Here is a 22,068-nt window from a genome sequence, read left to right as displayed (position 1 = left end):
GTTTCTGAGCAACTGTCTAGAAATAAAGTTAGTTAACAGCAGTTAACACAGTCAAATAAGTTAGGCTTTGAGCAATGGGACTTGTAACGTTCACCAGAATGAAGGAACTGAAGAGGTTATTCTGGACTACTGCAAAATCTGGGCTCTGCAGCATGCAGTAATTTTTCTTGTGACAACCCTAGAGAACTTGTCAGATATACTAGAATTTTATAGGGGGTTTTGTTGTTGTTGTTTTTCTTAAGCACATAAAACATCACAGATCCATGGTGTCTTACAGAAACAAACTGACACTTTATTGCGTGAGGTTCACAATATGAGGTTTTTGGTTGGTTGTTTTTGTTTATTTTATGCAAGGACAACACAGATGAGATTTAGAGAAGGGCTGGGATAGGAAAGGCATGGTTTGCACAGGAATGCAACTGAATGGTTATTTGAAACATAACCAACATTATATTCACATTTTTTAAAAATATAAATTCTGCTAGGCTTATTGCCTGATAAGAATCCAAAAGACTATACAAAAGTTCAGACAAATTCAAGGCCAGTCATCAAAATAAGTAGCTTAAGCTAATGACATTTAATACAGTCTCTCATTGTAGCCATAACTTCAGCATGCAAAAAACCCAGCATCTTATTGGGACAGCATGGTATGGTGGTGGCGCCTCAAAAGGGGCAAAAAGCACTAATCTGAATTACTTAAACTCTGTGGCGACCAAGACAGAAATGTTGTGCTATCAACTGTTGAGCATCCTTAAGAGAACAGCTAGGCTTCAGAAAATTTGGGTCATGACATTGATTTCATATACACCTTATTGTGTCTTCTGTCATTCCACTTAAGGAGTTTCAAACCATGTCTGACACTAGTTGTAATTCATCTTAGATTCACTAATAGTTGCTGGCTAAATTCATGATCCAGAATGAAAAGCACGCAAAGCAGCAAATACCATGGGACTTTCAAATACATCAAGACACAAGAGCCATTTCTACCTATTAAACCAGAACACAACACAATGATCCAGGTACATTTTCTATCTATAAGTTATGAATTCACATTTAAGAGTAACAATGTCATAGTAGAAACGCATTTTTAATGCAAGTTATATATTTATAAATACATGCATATAAGACATATTTAATGACCCTCCTAGACCAGGAAGGGTCATTAAATATATATTACATGCATCTATGTGTGGTTGAGGTGATCCAGTTTAACCAATGGCACACTTATATTAGTGCTTTAGTTCAGTCAGGACTGCAATTTTTAAGACAGTCTCCTGGTCATCTACTCTCACTATGCATTGGTTGACATTATGGTGCACGTGGAACCACATGCCTTTCACATGAAATTAAACTGGAAGATACACTCCAGGAGTGCACCTAACACACTACAGCCACTAACAGACATCCCGTGTCTTGGACCAGATGAAAAAAACTAGAGCTACAATTAAATAAAAAAAAAGGTCTAAAATACATAGAGGAGCATGGATGTCAGGTTCTTAGCACAAACTATTTTGCTTTACAAATACACTTCTATTGGCCTGTGTCATTTACTAATACTAATACGGCCTGATGGGTCAACAAAGTCAGCAAAAGCAACTTAAACTGGAAAGAGCCCTAATTTCAAAGACAGTTTCTGAGCTACAGAGGAAGGGTCCTGGGTCAGCCCAGCTGAAACAGACTTTTGTGAAAATGAAAGTATGGAAAATGAAATCTGGTGGGGGTTTTTTTCTGTGACAGGGTAAGAAGAGACTGTCCATCCGCAAAGTCCTCAAGCTATGTCACTTTAGATCCAAATCACTACTCCAGTCTCCTCATGCCGCCCATGTCACTGACGCTGGGACCAGGACTGGGGCTAAAAGGTAAGGATGGCTTCTGTGCATTGAGTGATGTGCTAGAGAGACAAGAGATACCAAATATCAAATAGGCAAGATCAGCCCTTGAGAAATAACGAGTCTTGAGCTGAACTAATAAGAAGGTTATCTGGGGCTGGGTTCCTGATACTGGTGAAGGAGAGATGCAACTTTATTAAACTTTGGGGGATTTCTGCTTTTCTGGATAGGAAAGGGTATCTAATGTGGCTTCAACAGGGTTTCTGTTGCGTACAAAATACTCAAGGGAGCACCACAATTAGATTTGTGAACTGATAAGTAAGGCCACAGGATGACAGAGTCCTACCCTGCAGATACACCACATTCCCTTCTTTTTATTTCAGTCTGTTTCACAGTACCTGCAATTCTGTACACCACAGTAACAGAAAACCTTCCACAGCTTTTGCTGAATCACGTATTTTTATATTAAACACCACACAGCATGCCAAAAAAGAGAAATGGGATTAACTGAAGTACCATAAAAAAAGTAAGAAACTCCATAAAGCTTTCAGCTGTTCTTTGTGGCCAAAGATAATGAAAAGTTTTCTTACACAGCTGAGGTACAGAATATACTGTTATAGTCAATTAGACTATCAAACTAGACCAAAGCACATAAGCATATGCAACAAGCAGAAAATCCTATCCATATAGCAAGGGTCCTTCAATACCTTTACAGGACTTCTTTGGCACTAAATTTACTACCTATAATGAAACAGTTACATAATCTCAGGGTGAGAAATAATTTTAACATAAGAAACAAATAAGTTAAGGAGAACAAGTCTCTTAATGTTACTTTCTCAAAAAAATGGGAGAGCTTAAAATCAGTATCATTAGAGAATATGCAATTGAGACAAAATGAATTGACATGTCACATGTTTCTAGACCAAGACATCTCCTGTTCACATAAGTACTTCTGTTATGACTTTGAATGGGATGCCAAAAGGAATGCAATTTCAGAGTCCTGTCAGCAGAAATTCAAAATGCCAGGTAAAAATTAGCTAGGAAATATACTAGCAGTAGCACTTCTTATATAGTCCCTTTCCTTTAGCTCATAACAACCTTGTGTCAGTCTAAAACTTGCAAACATAAGTTAAAATACTTCCCTATCCTATGAAGTGTAAACCTACTGACTTGGATGGGACCATGCACAGTAATAGCATGGACATCAGTGCTCCTAACTTGCAAAAATCAAGGGAACATCATTCATTCATATGATTTATAATGAACATAGACACTTAAATGATGGAACACAACAAAACAATCAACACTAAAACCCATGATAAAAAAAACCAACAACCTCTTCTGGGGGGGAAAAAGCGATCAAACAGTAGCGCTTGTCAATATGTACAATAATTGCTCTATGTTTTCAAGTTTTTCCACAGGGAAAAGCAAAACAACCCAAACCCAGACAAGCCTAACTCACCCCAGGCCCATTTTCCCACACAGCACCAGCAAATTCTGATCCTCACTTCACTTCTCCCAAGCTTCGCAGGATCAGGCATGTGCACAGCCACAAGCTGAACCAGATCCGGGAAATGATCCGGCATAGTCCAACAAGAAATCAGGAGCACGCTCTTCCCCACAGTTACTACTTAACTGGGTCACTTCCCCACAGCAGGACCCACTACAGTGGTGCCAAAATAACCTCACAGAGAGGGTCCACGAGAAGCTCCCCTTTAGAGACTGAGATGTAAACCGAGCCACATAGGACATGCCACCACTTGGTCACTCAAAGTTACTGTTCTGCAAACATCAATATTTGTTTAAGTTGAAAGCAGTCCCCTACTGAAGGAATCCCTAAAACAGTGGACCTGCCACAAATCTCATGGTCACAGAAAAATGCAGCCTGCTGATGAAGCCTGTTTAATTTGAGAGAGCTGCCTTAGCTAAAGGGAAGCTTCCTTTCTGCAGTCAACGGGATGTCACTACATACACACTGATTCATGCACACTGAGCTAAGAGTGTGCGTAAATGTTTGCAGGATCAGTATCAAATAACCACATTCCTCTTCAAAAGCTCTCTATATAATCTGCAGGAAGATTCAGACCAATTATATATTTCATGACTAATTATTCTAATTAAACTGACTGGTAGCACATTAGTGATTCAGACAGAAAACAAAATATTCAGACTTTACATTCTCCTCCTCCACACTCCAGTGAAAACTCTAATCTACGTTATGATGTTTTATTTATCTCAACCCAAAGGCAAAAATACACTGAGCTTTTCCCCAAATAATTTATATCAGCTTCCTCCAGCGTCTTATAAGAAATCAACCCAGTACGGGGAGATGCTGATGCTGTTTAATGTCATCCTCACTGTTTCACGGTTCCAGTTTATAAAACATTTCTATATTGGCACACACTTCCTCACACCATCTCCAAGCCACACCGCAAGGAGCTGCAAACCGTTACCACGAGCCGCCTGTTGGCAGCTTCTCATTGTATTGCAGCTATTGTATTAGGTATGTTCTTGCTGGTGGTTCACATCCCAGTGCATTTCCAGTGACTTACTGACTCACCGCTATAGTCCCAGCTGCTCACAATCCCATCTGTGTACATCTGCAAGGGGCTGACTGCTCCATGGAGAAAAGGAACAAAAATCCCTGTGTTTAGGGCAGCTGCTACCTCTTGCTGAGAATGGATGTCCCTATATTTTTGTACTTTTGAAAATAAAGCTGAGAAAGGAGATGACTGTCCTGTGTCACTTCGTACAAGTAAAGCATCATTATATCCCCGTGTTTGCATAGGGCATTCCAAAAACATCCAGAAAGTCTTCATTAAAGACTTATGCTTCAAAGACAAGTCCTCAGGGTAGTAATTTCCAGAACAGAGACCACCTGAGCAGCCACAGTTTCTCTTTTTCCCTGTGCTTAATGATAAGCCTTAGTTACATGAGGATTCCTTCCTTCCCTGTACCTCATCCCCACTGGTCTGCTGTCTCACATGGGGAACAGTGCAGACCATACTCCCAAATGGAGTATTGGATACAACTGAAGGATTGTTTCTTTCCCCCCTTTTACCCTGGACAAATCAATACACATAATTTACTGCTGTGCTTGTGAACACTTCACTAATGGTAACATTTTGTTCATATATTGAATTGATATGGTACAATTGGCTACCTTTACATGCCCGTATTTTCTTTTGAAACTTTTAAATGTCTTCCTGTTGACCTGTGGAACTTCTTCTATGCATAAGCAAAAGAAAAGAAATACATGAAAGAAAATGTTTGATAAATCAAAGGAGCCTAGATTCATTTCTTTGTCTGGGAGATATTCTTAAGGTGGCTGGCCTTGTAAGACCAGGAGGAGAAGATCATGATCTGCAGCTGAATGTGATTGGGAATTGGAAGTACTTCAAAATCTAAAGAGCTCAGCACCATGCTGTTCAAATCAATTCCTCACCAAGTACTCAAATTAAAAAAAAAAAAAAATAGAAGAAGAATTTAAATTACCCTACAAGGTGCCTGCCCAGAGTTCCAATTGCTTCTAAAATAAGATCCAGGTGCTCTTAAAAGTCTAAAGCAGCCTTTTAATTTTAATTTGCTCTTCAATACATGTGCCATGAATGCAGATCTTTAAAAAGCGTGTCTAAATAAAACACAAAACACTCCATATTGCAGAATAATTGGTTTAAAAAAAAAAAAAAAAGCTGCAACAAGATAGCCCTGGCCAAGTTAAGTGACAAGCCATGTTTAATATTTTCTCTAAGCAAAAGATAACATAAAATAATCCATGTATGTTTCGCTGTCTTTTCTCTGCACTTCAAAAAAAACTTTCACTCCAGGGTAAGCTACTTCTTCACCTCAGCTAGATCAGACCTACTGGTACTCAGAGGCCTATCATTACGATTATTTATATTGTGGTAGCACCTGGAGACCTAGATAAGGTTCTTACTATCCTTTGCAAATAAAACAGAAGAGGCATTTCCTACCCCTAAGAGCTTATATCTGAGTAGTTTATAAACACAAACCACAGTGTGGCAAGCAATTGGGAAAAAAAAAGTCACCAGAGCAAAAGAACTACTTTAGGTCTGAGTTTGCATACATATATTTTTAGAATAAAACTGCAATTTGTGAAACTGGATATAAGGTCCCTGTAGGGGTTTAAGGGATCACCTTTAGCAGTGGTGGTGAAGAATATGTCCATCACACCTAGACCTACTGGAATCTGCCACATGAAACATCACTCTGCAGACACACCAACACACCATGATCAATCACTTTCAGAGATATTGCAACTTCTGCAAAAAGACAAGAGTATCCAACACAGAGTATCCACCCTGGTATAAACCTCTGTGAAGTATGATACCACCTGAACTATGTGGCAACATTTGGGTCCCATAGGAGGATTATTCCACTGAGAATGAAAATGGGTTACAGTCAGGTAGTTTTGATGCAACTATTTTAAAACATTCATAAAGAAGTCAAATGACCAAATGTTTTCCTTCTCAGGGCCATAGATGTCCTTTAGACAAATCTCAGATCCAAAAGCTTATTCTCTAGGCTTCTCTTGGGACCGCCTACCATTGCTGTCCAGGCTGTATTAAAGTTTCCATGCTTACTGTTTTTTAGATACAATCTCATTTCGATTCTACATTAGTGTCTCTTCCTTCTTATCTTGCTTTCCTCTTTTCTCTTGTTCACACATACATACAATCCCCAAATAAAACTAGTTTGAGCCCTTCCAGCCAGATCATTTAGGACTTTCAGTAGCTCCCTGTTTGGGCAAAATGAGGTTTCCCAGAGCTGCCATAGAAGAATGCTGGTCATAAAGTGAGGTGTAGCCTGGGATTTTGAACACCGGCTGAAGGCAATATAGACCTGTAAGGAAATCAACAATCATGTTAAGAAAAAGCTCAAAGAACTGTTTTTGGAACAAACTAATCCGTCATAAACATTTATCTTCTGTACTACGTGAGACACACCAGCCTTCCTTTGTATTTCATGTAGCAACAGCAACCGCTGGCACAAAGCTGACTTCCAGATGACAAACATAGTATGTCTGCATACATGCTATATGACTGCCTCCTTTTCAGCTTTTCCTCCCCACATCTGTAATGCAAGGAAAAGGAAAAGGCAGGCAGATGGTCAGTAAATTATGTATTCTCACCGCAAAGATCCCCAGGAGTAGCCAAATTATACAACAGTTCACAAGAGACATTGAGATAAAAGTGTGTGGTCTTTAAATAGACTGACCTCCAACTCCAGCTGAAATCAGCAGAAAAAGCAGAGCGACACAATGAAGAGGAGAAAAAAATAATTAGCCCACATCAGCTGTGTTCCAGTTAAATGGATAAGAGCACATTGCTGCTTTGAAAGAGGATATACAGATGGAAAGAGGCATACTATGACAACGTAAACTCTGTGAACTCTATCACTACGCCAGAATCTTATTTAAAAATATTCCCAACTGATACAATTAAAATGTATTCAAAAATATGGACTTCCTCTGTTTCAAAGTTTATTAAAGATGCATGTATTCCTTAGGGTTCTTAGTATTACCCTTCCAAAAATAACACAAACATAAACCGCTGATACCCAGCTTAGCAGAGAATATGTACAGCTCTTCTACATTATTTAGAAAAACTTCAGCCTTTTGAATAGTTCCTTAAAATGCAATAATGATTCCTTTCATTCTTTAACTCCTAACTGTGTAAATTGGAAAGGTTTCCATCATAAGAGAAAAGCTCTGAGACAAAAATATCATCTAGTTGAAAGAGCTACGCTAAGCGTGTTATTTTCTATTAAAACTGTGACTTGCAACCACCTTCTTTCCCACAGAAAAGGAAGGGCACCTGAAGGTCACGACAAGCCCACTTTAAATCATGACAACATTAGATCAATCCTGAAAAGCAAAGTGTATAAAATATATTTAAAAAACAAGCATGCAAGCCCTGCGAGCACTTTACTTTTGGTGCCAATACTGCAATTTAATGTTGAGCAGCAAATCCACAACCAATCAAAATCTGGGCAAAAATCTCCAGAAGTTAAAAAACAGTATCACATATATGTTGAATTAAAAAATAACACTTCTGTGTGGAATTGGAGTTGCATGTAGAATTTTCACTTTGGTTAAGTTTCACTCTCTACCACAGGGTTAGTTATGATCAACAGTTTCAAATATTATTAGAGAATCTCAAAAAATTCCCAGTGAAAAATGTAAGTTATCTATACAAAAAGAGGAAAATATGACTGTAACATTTTGGACATGATTTCATCACAGAGCTATCAGGTTAAACATGGGAGAACATCAAGCAAGTCCCACCATCGTAGGGAAGAAAGAAGGGACACTCCTTACAGAATACATTAATAGCTTCTTTATTAAGAGAAAGAATAAGATTAATGCAAAGATGGTCAAGGAACCACTCTGGGATTTATATTAAAGAACCAAGGAAGGAAGCAGGCAAATACAGGGCCTTGAACAAAATTAAGCACACACTGGGCTGTAAACAGACTGCTGGAACATTGGATAACTGACAACATAAGGCAATAACTTCAAACAGAGAAACACAGGCATGGGAATTTCTATTGTATATTCCTGTGCAGAACAGGAAACACACAGACATGGCAGCTGGCATGCCCAATATAAGTTGGAGAAGTGCAAATAAGGTTTTAAAACAGAAAGTGTCACTGTCAATAAAAACAGTTCCTGCAGCCATGTGGAATCCAAAGGGCAGCCAGGGAGTAAGGCTACCGAAACTAGTCCAGTTCACGTGGCAGCGACACAGCATAAGCGTTTAAGTTTACACAAGTAAGAAGGCTACAGCAGACTAATCAGCCCTCAAATGGCATTTAAATTTAAACACAACAAGGTACAGTGATCATCACAATGTTTCCCTGAAGAAGCATATAGAAGCGATGTAGTGCACTTGGTTCTACACCAGCAGCAGGCATGAGCTGGCTGATGCAATAATAAGGTGATGAGTTTTTCCAAATATTTGAAAAAAAAACAAACACTCAAACCTCGTATTTTTTCCCTCTGATTAAGTATATCATGACAAATTCGGATTACTACAATGGATAGTTTTCTGCCTCAAAAACACAACATCTTGGGTTGGTGGTGTGGAATAAAAATTGAGCATCTTACAAAATGATGATATTTACCTCAGAGAGTTGCCGTTAATATTTTATTATGAATTTCAACCTAAATTATAAACAAACTGGCTGAACAATATACTGTACGTCTTTGAACTTAGAAATTATTGATAGGGAGCTACAGCAGTGATTCCAGTTCCAATGACTTACATGCTTTTCCAGAGGAGACTTTAAACCAAGAATTGGCTTATCACATGTTTTTATTTTGCCATCTTTAAGTGTGATATTTTTGAACAAAAGGCAGGTAGATTTGTCAAGCCAGATCACCAAAGTAACTGACACCCAAATAGTACAGACTTGGTACAGTTTGTCCACAGTGCCCTGAGCTTTTCTTAGCAAGTAAGCACCTTTGTAGAGCCAGGATTGGTAAAAGCCATTCGCTTTGCTGTGATAGTGGTTGCAGCCATTCCAAGCCCTCTGCCAGGAACAGGGGATTTTTTCAGCCCTGTTGCTTGACTCCTGAGATAGTCTTTTAAGAGTTTATGCATGCTACTGTCTGGGATCTTCCTTTGGAGAAGCAAAGGGTAGTAAAAGAAACAAAAACAGAAATCAAGATTCTGATGTTTTACTTCCACACAGTCTTAGCTTCCAAAGAGAAAATGCGAAATACCTAAAGCAAAACTGCAACAAAAGCACGAGAACACCCTTTCAGTCAGTGAGGTGGTCTGCAAGCTGTGAGCTGGTGGGCAAAAAGCTCCTTTTTTTGACGAGTAAGATTCAAAAGAAGGTACGGAGGGTATAATTTATCGAGAAAAAAAGAGGGATGAAAGGGTGTAATTTATCTAGAAATACACTCTGGCTTTGTATTCTGCTCTGAGCACACATCAGCAACAAATATAAGATGAATACCAAAAACTTTATAAGAAATCTCAATGCAGAGGTATGCAGATAATTGATGCAATGTTGCTCTGCTTGGATTTCATGGGTTTTATATGCAAAATTGTAAAGTTTTCCAGGGGATGGGGTGGGGGGGAAGTCAATCTATTCCATTTTTTAAAATTGAAAAAAATTCAGGCAAAGACTGAAAATATCTGTTAACAGGTAAGATCAGCACATCTATGTGGAAATGTATTTTGGATGCTTTAACTCTCAGTTAGATGTCATGGAGTCCATATTCTGGCCTCATTACAACATAACTAATGCAATATATTTTTAAGCTACTACCAAACATGAGGGAAGATGAAAAACAACAGTTCCAGTGAAACTGCCTTTACTTTCCTTTGCATAAACTTAAACGTCATCAATTCATATCAACAGCAAGTTGTCTCATTAGGCACTGGTTTTAACGAACCAGCTTAATGAATTTGTTATCCCTGGTCAATCAGTATTTGAATAGAATACTTCTCAAAGAACATGAGCAGTAATTCAGACTGTTTTTCTAAATCAGTTATTCTCAGAGTTTCATAACCGCTCTTTTCTTTCAGGAAACAATTCGTATTAGGCTCTAAAACCCCTCCCAGTAAAAGCAGAAGAGGTTCAAGTTGCTGACAATCTCTCAGTCCTGTTCTGATGCTACAGGTTAAGAATTAATGTACCAAATCAATCAAGTGAATTATCTACTTACAAACCAGGTCCAAAGATTCCTGTTTACTGTAGGTTTATCACGATCTGTCAGACTACTAAAGTCAAGTCAGGCTTAAAATCTATCCTGGAGATGTGTGAAGTTTGTGTATCTGTAATAAATAGCTCATGAGAGGCAGACATATCACTGAGCTAATCTGAAGCCCGTGATAAAAGCATCTGCCTGCCCATGATAAAAGCAGCCTTAGACTCTTCATCTAAGTTTAAAATATTATATATCTGATGGTGAGATAATTAAACTCCAGGAAAAGAGGGCAAAAGAATCAAAAATGTATTTTTTTGAATGTTGGGCCGCTGGTGGCAGTATAGCAACTCCTCCCATGCAGAACTGTAGCATTTTTCCTTTTGGTTGACACCAGTCAACACAGCCAAGATATGCTTAATGCTAAATGCAGTGATAAATCATCCCCCCACTTCACAGACCGGGGCTGGATTTCTGGAAAGTTCTCCCTAAGCCTTTTCAGACACATGAGCTACTGGTATTCTGTGCTACCTCTTCATCAAGAATCAAAACTTCTTTTTTTTTTTCCTTTAAATTATTTCTCATATTTTTATTATCAGCTTTTTCGTTTCCTTTACTTGCTGAATGCCTCCGAAAAAGCTCTTCTGAGGATCTATATCTGCAAAAACCTAGCACAGTATTGCATGAGAAAACATATTGCAGCTTTTATTTTACAATCTCTGTTTTAATTCCTTAGTGAAAGGGAGAGATGGAGAGAAAGCAAGCTCTTTCTTAAGCTTGTCCTTCATGGCTGTCAATTCTTTTATCTTGACCTGCAAAGGGGCCACAATTGAAGGCTTCCCACCACCTGCACATTCTCAGTCCACATTACCTTGTCTCTGCCCCACAGGGGCACATGAAAACAAAGATACCTCTTCCCTTTAAGCCCATTTACCTGATGAGGCCATCATTCTGCTTAAAGGGTGTCCTTACATGCATGTGGACAGAAAAGCTCAAGTGTCCTTTTTTTGTGCAATCAGGGATTACTGCTACAGATTTTAAAGAAAAGCTGATTTCTTTCTGCAGTAGAAGAAAATAATCACTCTCAGCTAGCCATAGAAAGGAAGGTATTTGTAAGCCCTCAGATATATCCCCGATCCTCTGGATAATATAAAGACTACTACTAATAAATACCATACCCCAGTATTCAGTCTTACAGGTGTGACAGACAACTTCATATCTATTCTATAAACATATAAATTGTGACAGATAACCAAGCCAGTTATCCAGTATTAACAAAGCAGTGGGAGCCCTATAAAGCTCCCTTTTCCTGATACCTTCCTTAGATAATTTTGAAAACATTTTGAATGGTCTCTTTTTTCCTTTCTTTTTTTTTTTTACTCTACTGATACAACAAAACTATAAGGCTTGACCCGGTTTAAAAAGTAAATACTAGAAAACTCTTGTTTTATTAATGTGACCGAGAACACTGTTTAAGAGTCACAGCTTCCACGGAAAGTTATTCTGAGAAAAAGTTGTGAAAAGTTAGTGAAGCATGAATTGAGAACCATCAAATAGACAGCATGGCTAAAGGCAGTGTTTGCAAGCACATCTTAGGATCAAGATACTGATGAAAGTGCAATAATAACAAAAAAATATTCATAATGGGGGGGAGGAGGGAAAGGGGGACCAGTAGTTCAAGTGCCCTGTTTCTGAGGGAAAAAAGCTTTTATTAATGAAAGTCCCATATTTTGTCAGCAATAGTACTTTAACCAAATGTGATAAATACCAGAATAATGAGAACTCCTCCCAGTTGTTTCTTGATATTTCACATCTGCAATCAAATTACTCAACAGTTAAGATGAAGGCAAAATTTTCAGGCAGCTTAAAACCATTCAAAACATTTCTACCAGCAACAATACACAAATGTTTGCAAAGGCAGAGAGAAATCTGACAAATGAACACCCAGCCCAATTCTCTCTTTCACAAGTACAAAAGGGAAGATACATTCATAGTGCTGCTTGCAAAAACAATGACGTCCACTAATTGAAGATGGCCACTGGAGTATAGTTATACAGAAGTTGTTCTCAAGAAACGAATGGAGTTCTTCAATCATTTCCACAATTTCTGATGAACTGGGAACTGAAACAGGATGTAAACAAGTAAGTACAGGTCATTCAGATTTTCATCTAAGCTAGGACAGTATAAAACTGATTTTTAAGCTGGTAGGTATTTCCTAACACATGGAAAAATGCCTATGCGGTCCCACAAGTCTTTTGGTTCTTTCATTTCCATGGCTTTCCCAGAGGCAGATTTGCCAGGCAGAAGGCTCCTGGAAATCGGTCCCAACAGCAGATATTCCCAGTAGAGGATGCTCCAGGCCACAGGATCAGGGAAAGACCATGTAGCTTTTACCACCTCTCTACAGAAGTGCTCCCTCCTGACTTTGTAGGAGTACAGTTGATTTTATTCATTTATGTAAACTATGAGAAAGAACTCTTCACTCTGTCATGACATGAAGACAGGGGACCTGAAAGGATTTAGTTGGACAGATACAGCCAGAAGCCAGTCTTCTGCTGCTGCGGCAGCAGGGGATCCCACAGCTCTGGTAGAGAGCAAGAAGCCAGCCCAAACATGACCATTATCCGTAGGAAAACAGACTTCTGCAATGCAATTTTTCTCTTTCTCTTCTTTGTGCATGCATTATGTTTCACAAACTGCACTACAGAGGCAGAAAATGCTGTTTGAGCTAGTGGAACGTTATGATAGTTCATATATATTGACTCAAAGTGACAGCATTTCACTTCAGTTGAGACAATCTGTCTGATTCAAATGAGTTCAAGTTTAAAGACTAGTTGATTTAAAAAGACAGGGGAAAAAAAAGCACTGTGCTATGTTTAAATGCTGAGACAAGGATGAGGCTCAAGAGAAAGCAGCTGTGATGGATGAGAAAAAAGTAAAAAAGAGTTGTTATAAAATGGATTTTAAATAAATAGTCACTTATTACTACCTGGGGCGTAAAAAGAAAAATCTTATCAAAACCTAATGATGTTCGTTTCTGAACTAGGCACAGGAGGAAAAAATTCCCATTACCAGCTTCTAATCAAATATTTGCCAACACAGCCATTAGTTTTCAGCCTTCTGACTTTGCATAAGTAGTTGGAAAAGACCTGGGAGAGGAAGAGAGTTGTCTTTCTTTTTAAAGAGAAGGGTAATACAAAATGCAATTCTAGGTTTTGAGTTTATGTATATGTTTGTAAAAATGTACTCAGTACATTAGGAGTTGAACAGAATATTATGAAATATGTTCTGTAGGATATGGAGGAAAACTTCACAGTAGATTCCCTCCTGCCTTCATTAATGAAATGGTCTTTCCAACAGCACGTGCTTTTTAAATACACATGTAAGGCTAAGAAATTACAAGGAAAGTTACCAAGCCTGTTTTTTCAGAAGACAGGTGGTGATTTGCTGTCAGCATCAGTTCTCTCCTCTGCTTAAATTGTTGTAGAACAGGGCAACGTCCATGTGGAGAACTTTTCCTTTTCTGGAAAGAGTTAATGACAGGAGCTCTTCAACAGCAAACCCTTGGAACGGAGGATGCTTCCAAAATATTAAGGCTTGGAAAGTAAAATATCCAATTAGATGAATTCAGGCTGAGAATGGACGGAGATAAAATATTCAATTAGCCTGCAGCCTGACCCTGCAGACTTCCAGTGGTGTTTGAAAAAGATGAGCTGTCTTTGTCATTCACACCATACAGAAAGACTTTAGGGAAATTTACCAGCAGCAGAAAGCAGAAGCTAAAAGCAGTTCTTGGCAGCAATAGAGGCTACCAAGCAGTCTCGAGCAAAGAAGCATTCATTACCATCAACATACACTTAACAAAAAAGGAGAAAGAAAAGTACAATATTGAATTATGAGGATACAATAGGCTATAAAGCCATATACACAAGCACATTGCTGTGGCATAAATGAAGTCACAGCTTTCCATTTGATGACTTAGAACAAGAGGGCTCTAATGGCACCTGAAAAACTCTTAAGCATCATCTTCTAGGAATACTCCTTGGCAAATGAATGCAGCAGGACTGCTCCAATTTCTTCTTAGGTGCAAAGGAGAGGAATCAGCATTTGTGCTAACAGATCATCACCTGCAAGATATGTAGGGCACAGATCTGTGCACAAGACTAAGTGCTCCAAAGATGTGAGAGATCTGGACAGTAGGGGCGTATCAACTAGATTGCCAGCTCCAAGTCAGGAATGGCAGTACCTTGGCCTCATGGTGGCTAAATGAAAAAGAATCTCATTGCCCATCTTTTCTGACTAAGGTCTCGATCATTTCAATTAAGGACTCAATTCTTCCCTGTTGGCTTGCATCAACCTAGATTTGCATGAATCCAAAAGTATTTTCAATAATCTAGTATTTCATTAAAGACTTTGATCTAACCTCTGGACAGAGAAAATACAGGTAGCATTTCCAAATATCAGTCCCATTCTACATCCAGAAGAGAAGAAACCCCAAATCTGCAAATGAATCAGAAGTTTCTTCACAATGAGAAGAGCTAATTTCATAATATATTCATATTCAGTGAAAGCACCTACCTGACACCAATTTCTGCATAATGTTATACAGAACATCTCATTGGAAATTTGTAACTCCCTTTCTTTGTCAGAGAAAAATCTTCATAAGGTGGTATGTTCATCTTACTACTACCTCATTAGTTACAATTAATTTTGTACAGGATGTCTATTCACCAAGTTGAAATCTTACAGTGAAATCAGAAAAAGAATATCTAGAATCTGCTCTAGCACTGACTAATATTAAAAAAAAATAATCCAAAATCCAACAAACTTTCAATAAACTAGCCCATTGTGAAGCCTTGCAGCTCTTCAAAGCAGAGAATAAATCCCAAATCACTGCCTGAAAATCTCTATGGGAATATAGCAATAGTTTTTGGCACTGCATCCCTAAAATGTTCTGAAATGAACAGGGTTCAAATAACCATCCAATCTAATCCATGTTCCTTGATGGGATAGATATGCTTAATCTTCGAAATATAGGACATAATAGTTGCCTTCTTATTCAGTCATAGAGTAAATCATAGGACTAAATCCCAAATGGCATTGAGAAAATGAATAGGGATTCTCACAGTCTCCTCCAATACAAAAACAAGGTACTTAAAATGAATCATCAAGCCGCAAGTTCAAAAACTGCAAGTAATACTACTTTATTCAACCACCACTTAAGCGCCAGAACTCTATGTCCCAGGATATCATAAAAGTTTATTTTTTAAATACAAATACTTTTAAAATTATTTGAACAAAGTTATGGAAATTAGATCTACCAATGTTTTTTTAATTACAAAGACACAAATTCTTATTTAAGAACTCCCTGAGCTGCAGATTGGCAGAGCAAGGTGGAAAGACACTTTGAAATTTCTGTGATCTCACGCTTCTTCACTGTCACCAACTAGCAGATGCAAGATGGGGTTAGACAGGCCTTGAGCCTGATTCTGTACAGCTGCTAGTGGTGGTAGTTCTTGTTTCTGATCATTACACTTTCAGTTCCATCCAAATGCTTCATCTATTACTGTGTTCGTCTACATAAACTGAAAAAGCTGTATTTATTTGGGTTTATTTCTATATGGGTTTTTTTCCCCCTCTTCACAGTGCATTTGTAGTTATTTTGGAACAGTTTGGTAGAGTCATGGAACATGTCAACCCACAGACTCCCCTATTTCATGGCTTGTTGGCTTCTGCGGTGGGCTGTAACAGCCACAGATGGATAACGTGAGAGAGACTTCTGGGTATCTATGGAAACAAATAGCTGAAGTCTGCCTCGAGGTCTTCTCTTCAGATCCTTCCCCCATGCTAGGAAGGGGCAGGGAATCTCATCCACCCTCCAGTATGCAGAGGAGCAAAATGAGGCAGCAGGTGTGGGAATGAAAATGGGGAGCTGAAGCAGGTGAGGAGGCAGAGGAAGGAGGGTGCTGGAATTTATTCAGAAATGAAGCGAAAGAGAGAGCAGGCCTAAGGGGAAAAGCAAATAGAGACGAAGAGCAAAACTGTGTCCTTCCTATAGCTTGATTCCTAGGTAGCATGTTTAGTAGGCTAGGCTCCATCAGTATTCTACACATTAATTAGTCCAATGCATTTCCAAGCTAACCGGTCTCTGCTGTCTGTATGTATGAAGGTCTGTGTGGATGTGCAGGGTTAGCGCTCAATGAAAAAGTAAAAAAGAAAACTCAGTTTTGTTTTTTTAATCATGCCAAGCTCATCCTTGAAATCAAATGTCATGCTAAGTGACAAGTGAATGACTTTTATTTTAAAAACACCGCAATGAGAAGTTATGGGTTTGCTCAACAGTTTTATCAAGACTCCCTGAGTTTCACCAAATCTATGACCTCAGTCAACATTTTAATGAAAAAACCTATTTGCGTCAACAAACCTATCAAAAAGAAATAATTCACTCAATTTTACCAACATGAATTTTAGCAACTGCTTGTTGTCTCTGGGTGCTGCTTTATTTGCTCTGCAGTTGCTTCAAGTTTAATAAAAAAAGAGGGAACAAAGCACTGGCTATTCAAGTCCACAAACTAGCAGATACTCTATGTCCTGATGCAGAAAGCTATAAGAGTACAGCTATATGAAGGTCTCCTTGATTTCCAAAAACAGCTTCTGTCTTTCTAAGCTCCTCTTCTTTTTCATACAGGCATCCCATTCCATCTGGCTACATCAGGCTATATCACACCTCCTGATCTCGTATGACCAGGCACAGCTGAGCAACTTACTCAACTTTCAAAATAGTATGTGTACTTGCCATATGCAGATAACAACCTGTGAATAGGCCCAAGCTACTTTCTTAGGAATAAGAAGATAATGAGAATTTCAGTGCTAGCACATCTCAGCTGAAGACTGCAGTGCTATATGCAATTAACATTTATTACAGAAGGATATTCACACTGCAGGTGGGTAAAATAATAACTGGAGCAAAGGAATTTATCATCATGTACCTTTGCCTGATTTCACTACCCCACTCAGCCATTCACCAACTGAAACTTAGTTCAGTAATTAACCCTTGAATACATTCACATCAATATGCAAAAACCATCATCGAATTATTATCCTTAACAAACAAATTAAGAAGTACAACATTTGGCCACCTTGCAAGTGTACCTGCCTAAAACTAAGGCCAGAAGAGCTAAAATTCAGCCCTGGATCAGCAAATAGTCTTTTAGTACATATGGATAGCACAATCTTAAACTCTGCTCTATCACACCCTGTCATCTCAGGCTAAAAATACAAACTTTGTGTGAGAGAAAAAGTAAACTGCCCATTTTCCTGGGAGACGTAATATATCATTTTAATTCTTGATTGGTGGAGATAGTTCTTTTCAGACAGCATCAACATACATACACAGAGAAATGTGGGAGGGGAGGTATATGTGTGCACATGCGGGTTTGTTTATAGGGAACCATCTATCCAGACAGGAACAGAAAAACAGAGAGCATATTCGGGCCTGAACTGAGGACAACACTGAGACTTCTTTGAGCACTTTTGAAACCATTAGGAAAACAGGCAGGACATGAACATCTGAGGAGTAATGTGGCCATCCTCAAGTGACCGAGGGAACTACAGGCCTGTCAACCTCACCTCGATTCCTGGGAAGGTGATGGAGCAGTTAATCCTGGAAACCATTTCCAGGCACGTTAAAGACAAGAAAATCATCAGGACTAGTCAACATGGCTTCACCAAGGTGAAGTCATGCTTGATCAACTTGACAGCCTTCTGTGATGAAATGACTGGCCTGGTAGACAAGGGGAGGAGAGCAGTGGATATCATCTACCTGGACTTCAGTAAGGACTTTAACACAGTTTCCCATAAGATCCTCATACAGAAGCTGTTGATGTGCAGGCTGAATGAGCAGACAGTGAGGTGGACTGAAAACTGTCTGAATGGCTGGACTGAGGCTTCTGATCAGCAATGCAAAGTCTAGTTGGAGGTCAGTGACTAGCAGTGTACCACAGGGATCAATACTGGATCCAGTCCTATTTAACATCTTCATTAATGATCCGGATGATGAGACAGACTGTACCCTCAGCAAGTTTACAGATGACACCGAACTGTGAGGAGAGGCTGATACACCAGAAAGTCGTGCTGCCATCTAGAAGGACCTTGACAAGCTGGAGGAATGAGGAACCTCATGAAGTTCAACAGAGGGAAGTGCAGAGCCCTGCCCTTGCAGAGGAATAACCCCATGCACCAGCACGTGCTGAGGGTCGCAACCAGATGGAAAGCAGCTTCACAGAAAAGAAGCTGGGGGTCCCAGTGGACACCAAGTTGGACATGAGCCAGCAACGTGGCCCTGTGGCAAATGTGCATGGTATCCTTGGCTGCATTAGACAAAGTATTGCTAGAAAATCAAGGGAGATGATCCTTCCCCTCTACTCAGGACAGGTGAGGCCACACCAGGAGCACTCAGGGGGTATCTTATCAATGTATACAGATACCCAAAGGGAGGCTGCAAAAAAAGACAGAGCCAGGCTTCTTTTCAGTGGTGGCCAGTGCCAGGACCAGAGGCAATGGGCACTAGCTGAAACATAGGAGGTTCTCTCTGAAGATTAGGAAACCCTTTCTTACTGTGAGGGTAAGCAAGCACTGGCACAGGTTGCCCAGGAAGGTTGCAGAGTCCTCCTCCTCAGGTTTATTAAAAAAACATCTGACACAGTGCTGGGCAACTGGCTGTAGGTGTCCCTGCTGGAGCAGTGGGGTTGGACCAGATGACCTCTAAAGGTCCCTTCCAACCTCACCCATTCTGTGACTGAAAAAACCAACCAAAAACACAAACCAGAAAAACAACCACATTAAAAAAAAAATAAATTAAAAAATACATATATGCCATTACCAATCTCTGGAAACAGCACCTACCCACTCTACAACAGCATGGATAGTTTCATTCTATATTTATATGTGCAGGTGCATAATTTAAACAAATACATATGCACACACAGTACTGCAGAACTAAAAAAAACCCCCACCATAATTTCTCCTCAGCAACAGGCTGACATGTTTTATCAAAATTTTCCCAGAGACACATATGCACAGATTTCTCACTGTCAGGGATAGTCTGCATCTGTAGAGTGAATCCATCACATCCTACTGTCTCTAATAGCATGCACAATGCAATCCCATCAACTTAAACCCACCAGCTTCAGCTGCATCTGGCCCAGTAGGGGCTGTGCAGTGAGTCCTCTGTACCTCCCATAGCTTTCAACAGCACCTGTTTGCAAGAGCACAACCATATACAGGCTACAACCTGTATTTCAGACACCTTCAACCCAGCTGCTCCCTGTTCATAAAACCTCTACACAACCAGAATATGTGATCAGTATGCATGTTTCAGTCATACTGGATTTTGCTACAGTCTGTTTGGAGGCATCCAACCTACAAGAGGTTTAAGGTACGTGGAAATTCAAGACAAGTTCATGAAGTCACTAAACCCATAGATGCAAAACTTTCCACTCCTTTTTGGAATGTCATTTAGTGATTTCTATGTCGAATATACTCACTTCACTGGTAACTAAATTTAAAAAAACAATTATTAGTCTGTCTGCTGTCTCAGGTCTTGCTGGATCATTGATTGTTATCAGCAGAAGATTCTTCCAGCCGAATTATGTCTTCAACTATACCTGAGTGACTCTGCTCAATTTACCTCAGCAACTGGAACTTAATTAAAAATTCTGTTGAGAATGTGTGGGCCAGAATAGGTAAAGGTTCAGCATGTCAGAGCTGTATTAGCTCTGCAGCACTGATAGGAACATAAACTAATAAAAACTTTTTGTTCGTACTAAAATGAATACCCTGGACTTTCATTAGACAGTAGGAACAACTGACGTAAGATGAGAATCGTTATCAGTGAACAGATCTGTTCCGCAAGAATTACTCTATTCAGACAACCATTTTCCAAATTAAAAACCACATCAAATAAAGGGAAACTCCATTACAGTATAAGAATATATTACTTAAAGATACTTACTCTGCTCATAACTGGCCACAGACAAACTGCATGAAATGCACTCAAAGTTATTCAGAGAAATGAAATGGCACAGAAGATTTCAGTCTCTCCTTTTCAAACAGGGGCTCAAAATTTACAAATCAAACTACTCTGTCACCAAATTCCTTGCCAACTAGTAATAAATATTCCTCTCTTCCACAGCATTTCTCTTCTTTAGATTGGAAAGCATGATGGTCACTATCATTATCTCTGCTATTATATAGCTTTTATGAAACGAGGGCCTAAAGGGAAAAGTTTGATGATGCTTCATTCTTTAACCATCTTCATTTTTAATCTAGACTCCAAAGATAAGTTCAAAGTATCATTAAGAGTCTGATTCAAAGTGTATCAGAGTTAATGGAAAATCTCCCTTCACTCTTACAAGATTATGCCATAGGCTTCAAATTGCTGCTTCTTTTTATTGTTCTTGCTCTTTGAATTTTGTCTCCGTTTCTCTATGCCACCCTAATGCATCAGAAGAATCATTTTTATTTTGTTAAACACTCACCTCGAACCACTGGCCATGCGACTGCATTTTAAGGATGACACAAGGATCTGGTTTTGAGAGGGCATCCCTGTCTGATATGCCTTTGCATGCAACTCGCAGCTCCACTTTAGTCAGGCATGGACTGTTAAAAATTCCCAGGGTGTTGGCTGCTGATTCATAGATGTTGCTCATTTTCTGCATTCCTTTTTCTGAAAGAGAGAAAAGGTCCATTAAGAACAGTGCACGCACAGTACAGTCCTTCCTTCCATGCAGAAGCCAATGTGATGCTCTGCTAGGTGATGGGACCCTGTAACTGTGAACAAGGATCCAGAGCAAAAGGGGAAAAAATAAAATCAAAGGAATACCTATGGAAGAAAGAAATATATCACCTTGTATATTTAGAAATAAATCAACTTCAGAATGAAACTTTCCACCATACCCCTGAACTCTAGGGATGAACTGTGACCTCAACTTCCAGCTCTGTTCCTGCTTATAAAACCGTGTTTCCCCAGCCCAAAGGATAAACAGGATGGTAATTCTGAATTTCTCCTGATAAAACCTTATTCCAATAACAAGACTAAGTTAAATTTGTTCAGCACTTCTTCAATCTGCTTTTATTTCTCCATACTCCATCTAAAAGCATGCACTTCACCTTTCATCACAAACTTTTTGTGTAAATGCCATAGAAGGCCCCCTTCATATCAACCTTAAATTCCAAAATACATTTCACACTCTATTTCTATACATACTGCAGAGGATTACCTCCCTCCATTCCTAAGCAAGTGGTCCAGATTGATGGCTAAAGGAGAAGGGCAGGATATTTATGCTGGCAAATCTTGCTGTCGTACAGCGTCTGCTCTTTGGAGTCAGGAATCACAGTTACATGAACACAGATGGCTGGAATAATGGGAACCCCTGGCCATTACTTCATTACGAACATTACCAATCTTGCAACTCAATAGATGCAACAAAAAAACCCCCAACATTTTTAACACAGATCTTAGCAAAAATCACTATATGATCATTTTTGCCTCAATAAAGA

The 22,068-nt window shown here is 39.2% G+C and overlaps 1 protein-coding gene across 1 annotated transcript in view; it reads right to left on the bottom strand.

Moving 5' to 3' along the window:
• CPNE4 (copine 4) overlaps positions 1-21,227 on the bottom strand; it is a 190,627-nt gene extending 169,400 nt beyond the window's left edge. Inside the window, exon 1 of the mRNA XM_054191382.1 lies at positions 21,048-21,227. Within this exon, the coding sequence (XP_054047357.1) occupies positions 21,048-21,227 (180 nt within the window). The remainder of the gene's footprint in view (positions 1-21,047) is intronic.
• Positions 21,228-22,068: the final 841 nt, after the last annotated feature.

This window comes from Rissa tridactyla, chromosome 2 (assembly GCF_028500815.1).
Source record: "Rissa tridactyla isolate bRisTri1 chromosome 2, bRisTri1.patW.cur.20221130, whole genome shotgun sequence".
NCBI lineage: Eukaryota > Metazoa > Chordata > Aves > Charadriiformes > Laridae > Rissa > Rissa tridactyla.
This window is presented reverse-complemented; position numbering and strand designations above follow the sequence as displayed.